Below are 4,275 nucleotides of genomic sequence, written 5' to 3' on the forward strand. Positions count from 1 at the left end.
GGAGTCTCGGTGGAATTTCTCTGCAGTGCCTTAGCACACGTGCGGTGTCAACCGCACGTGTGCTAAGGCACTGCAATAATAGTATAACATCAACCCCGGTTGCAACCCTAGCTAGCAAATGCACACGCAAAAAAATAAAAAAATAAATAAAACGACGTTGCTCGACAGCATAACCTGAAAGGTGAGAGACCGTAGACTACATAAATGGAAACCTGCCAGTTGAATAAAACATTGGGAGTCCCCTCTCCCCCTAGAGCAGGCACGACAAACAAAACCCGAGGCCTGCACGCACGCGCGCGCGCAGGCAGCCGGGAGTAAGACCAGGCAGCGAGTTTGTCCAATGTTTATTGGTCAGTTGCATAAGCCGGAGGCTGCCCACCGCGCGCAGTCGACAGGGTGGGGGTTGTTTCTGTATCCTTGTGACCTGGCCGCTCAAGAGTCGGGGGTCCGGTGCCGCCAGTGCGGCGGCCGTCGGCCTCGCGCGGCCGGCTGTCCGAGCGGCCGGCCTTGCCCTTATCTGGGGCTGCCGGGCGGCCTTGCCCAGGGAAAGAGAGCGGCCCAGTTGGGCAGCGTCGAACAGGGCGGCCTTGGCGGTCCTTTGCCGCCACAGGAAAGCTGGCGCCTGCCGCCGAGGGGGGCCCGAACTCCGGGCCGCCCCCGGGCCGGAAGCCACGGGCCGTCGGTAGTCGCCGAGGGCTCGGCCCGCGCGTCGGGCAAGAAGCCGTCCTCCCCGCGGGCGATAACCAGTCGGCGCGAATCGGCGGCCCAAGGGCGCCCTGTCGGCTTCCGCCGCATACCGGAGCGCCAAGGAGCCGGAAAGGGGGCCGTCCACACACACAAACACGGGGGGTCAAAGGGGACCCGCGGCGAGGCCGAGCCCCGGGGCGGCGGCCAGGCCGGGCCCTAGGCCGGGGCTCATGCCCGGCCCGAGGCCCGCCGACAGCAGCCAGCAGGGCTGCGGCGCGTAGCCGCACAGCCTGGGCTGCTGCAGCAGGAGCGCACGGCAGGCCAGCGTCTGAATGAGCTGCAGCGTCTGGCGCCGTTCGTGTGCCATCAGGCAGACCGTGGAGCCGTCGACGACGCGGTGCAGCGTCGCAAGGAAGGCGTAGCGCAGCCGCTCGTGGGCCAGGTGGTTGGCCAGGAAGCTGTGCAGCTTGGCCCGCTGGGCGTGCAGCTCGGGGAAGTCGATGAAGAAGCGCGAGCACATGTAGCGCTCCAGGGCGCGCGTGCCGTCGGTGGCCTGGAAGCCCCGGGCGAGCAGGTGACAGTACTTGAGCAGGCCGCCGCCGCGGATCTCCTCGGGGCTGCGGGTGGCGATGAGCCGCCGCCGCAGATGTGTCAGGGCGTCGCCGAAGTGGCCGTACACGGACTCGGCCAGCACGCTGGGGAAGAAGTCCTGCGAGCAGCGCGGCACCTCGGACCCGCACTGGTGCAGCAGCAGCAGCGGGTCCAGCACGATCTGGAACGAGTCCACGCTGAACTCGAATTGCCGCCGCATGCGGTGCACGAACTTGAGCTCCACGTTGCGGCCCAGGCCGTTGGACAGGGACACGAGGGACCAACGGTCCTCGTCCGAGGCCACCTTGACCAGCTTGTGAAGGTAGGCCTCCTTGAGGGCGCACGCCGAGATGCGCTTCACGCCGGCGGGCAGCAGTTCCGCCAGGGCGTCGAGCACGGCCGCCTTGACGCGCTCGAAGCCCGCGCTGCCGCCGCCGCCCAGGTCGCAGCCGAAGATGACGTCCAGGTCGTTGTACTCGGCCGACGTGTCCGGCTCGAGGACGTAGGACGCGGCGCCGCCGTTGAGCCGCACGTCGCGCACGGGCACGCCGAGGCGTGCCAGCTGCGAGCGCACCCGCTGCACCAAGTCCCGCAGCCGAGTCTCCAGGGCCGGGAAGTTTCCCCGGCCCTGGACGGCCACGGGCTCCTCGAGCAGCTCCTGCAGCCGCACCACCTGGTCGTAGCCCAGCACCGAGAAGCGGGCGTCCGGCAGCGGGCTGGCCGCACTGCGACAACACAGCGACGTCAGCGCCCGTCGGGGTGGCCGAGGTCCGCCGCCGCGGCGCCAGAGCCAAGGGCTCGCCGGGCGACGACCATACGAGCGGCTCTTACCTCATGATTCCGGCGTTGGTTCTGCGTGTGCTACTGGCTCACAGACGGGACGGCGGACGAGGATGACCGCTCTTCGGAGGGGTGCCGCAGCAGGCCGCGAGAAGACGACGTGCGGACGACGGACGTGCTTCCGGACGATACACCGGCGAGAGTCGCTCTTGCGTTCCGCTGCGCCAGAAGGCAGACGGCGACGCAGACGCCCGCTAGGCGGCGGTCCGTCCGTCGCCTCGGCAACCGACACGCATGCGCACGACGCGCGTGACGCTCGCTCCGCCGACGCAATCGGCGTTCGCGCGGACGGAGGAACGCGTGCGAGCAGACGCAGACTGTAGCAGACGCCGCTGTCGCGTCACGGATTTGTCGCCAGCTTGTGGAGAGTGCGGCGCGACGCGTCCAGAGCTCAGGCACGCAGGTTAGCGACGGCGCGCCGCGCTGGAGATAAGGCGCGCGGCGGCGAAACCACGGTGTCGGGACGCGCTAGGAAGCGGGCCACCTGGCCGAAAGAGAATCCGTGCGTGCGCGTGGGCGTATGTTGACGGCAGCAGGCCCGCGCGCACGCGATCGATCCTCGGCTCGTGCGGCTCGTGCGTACGCGCGGCAGCAGGTACCAATGACGACAACACTCTCATTGACGCGCTGCCGGCGTTGCGACCGCGGGCCCATTCACGGACCACTATTTCTGGAAAAATCGATCGGCCAGCTCTGACGCCAACGCGCCGACGTCAGAGCGAGCGGCATTTTTCCGACCAGCCTCCCCAACCCCTTTTTTTCTTCTTCTTCTCAAGATTCAAGTGGACAGCCGTCGTGAAATAGCGCAAAAACATATCTCACTACCGAAAAGGCGCAAACAAACAATGGAGTTCCGCGAAAACAAACACCCAGCTGGCGCACAGTGACGTCCGGTGTTTATCACGGGCAAAGAACGGAACATGCCCATCATCGTCCTGCGCGACTACTACGCTCGCAGTTGGCCCTTTGGAGAGTCGTAGCGCTACTGCGCTGTTATTTTATTTACTTATTAATATTTATTTGTTGGTTTCTTTGTTGTCGCCGTTCGCAGAGAAATCCTGAGACCTACTAGTGTCATACAGAGGACAATGTCCCAAACAGACTGTTTTCTTTCATACTTTAATTGTTTACCAGACGCGCTATGCCACCGCTTCATGTAAAAAACACACACACACAAAAAAATGTAAAGTTTCGCGCAGAGATGAAAGAGCAGGCTAAACCCTTTTCACATAGATATCGTTATCGCTTACGACAAGAGGGCGCCTCCCTTTCATTCCAGGAAAAGGACAATTGATTCAAGCGGAAAGTGCTATCACTCCTACACAATGCACATGTGCTGCGCAGATTACTTAATCTATAGGCTGGTATGCTAGATAATGTAATCTATTCAACACTGAACCAATCTGACAAATTCATGGGGCCGATATTGGCTGAACGATGCGGCTGCTGTATTAAACAATGTGTTGTCACCCCTGTTGTCACCAAGACAAAAGCTTGGTTTCAGGAGGTGGTGGTGGTTCCCTATCTTGTGCACCGAGGTTGTTAAAATGCATACAGTCGGGCTTCCTCCATCTTATTCCATTCGAAGAAGTTAGGAAGTTATATATTGGAGCCATCGTTACTTCACAAAAAATAATATATGGCGCTTTTTACACAGGTCCATCGAACTTCACAAAAATATGGCAAAATCCGCCTTCCCGGTTATCAGTGTGAAACTGTGCTCAGCTGCTTTGAAACGACACCGTCAGTCCAAACATCCGTGAGCACATCTGGTCAAGTATATACCGAGAACAAAAATTAACCCCAGCGCATCATTTCCTTAATCACAAAGCCAAATAAAGACTTTATCGGTAATAAACAGCAAAAGGAACAAGGAAGAGACAACTTCACTGGAAGGAAGTTTGAGTGCAGCTGTTGTGCAAGCAGAGAAATATGATGAAGGCTCTGCATTAAATGGCACAAAAGTACAAAGCAACTACCTCATGTGAAGCAGTTATTCCACTACCTCACTCAAAAACATTATGTAAACAGCTGCTAAAAAGAAAAGAAAGATGTGTTAAATTTCTTTATTACCTACTTACAACAGCTTTAAACTTTTTTTATGGATTCATGGCAGAAACAAAATAATGTAATGCGCTGCGAAACCGCTCAGCCATA

The 4,275-nt window shown here is 59.6% G+C and overlaps 1 protein-coding gene across 1 annotated transcript; it reads right to left on the reverse strand.

Moving 5' to 3' along the window:
• Positions 1 to 329: 329 nt before the first annotated feature.
• Positions 330 to 4,275, reverse strand: LOC8053604 (terminal nucleotidyltransferase 5B). Its single transcript, XM_029989969.4, has 2 exons — positions 2,110 to 4,275; positions 330 to 2,003 (listed from the first exon to the last, which is right to left on the reverse strand). The coding sequence occupies exons 1-2, from the start codon at positions 2,112 to 2,114 to the stop codon at positions 851 to 853; spliced, it is 1,158 nt and encodes a 385-aa protein (XP_029845829.1). The 5' UTR covers positions 2,115 to 4,275; the 3' UTR covers positions 330 to 850.

This window comes from Ixodes scapularis, unplaced genomic scaffold (genome assembly GCF_016920785.2).
Source record: "Ixodes scapularis isolate PalLabHiFi unplaced genomic scaffold, ASM1692078v2 PGA_scaffold2__306_contigs__length_199485367, whole genome shotgun sequence".
Taxonomy (NCBI): Eukaryota; Metazoa; Arthropoda; class Arachnida; order Ixodida; family Ixodidae; genus Ixodes; species Ixodes scapularis.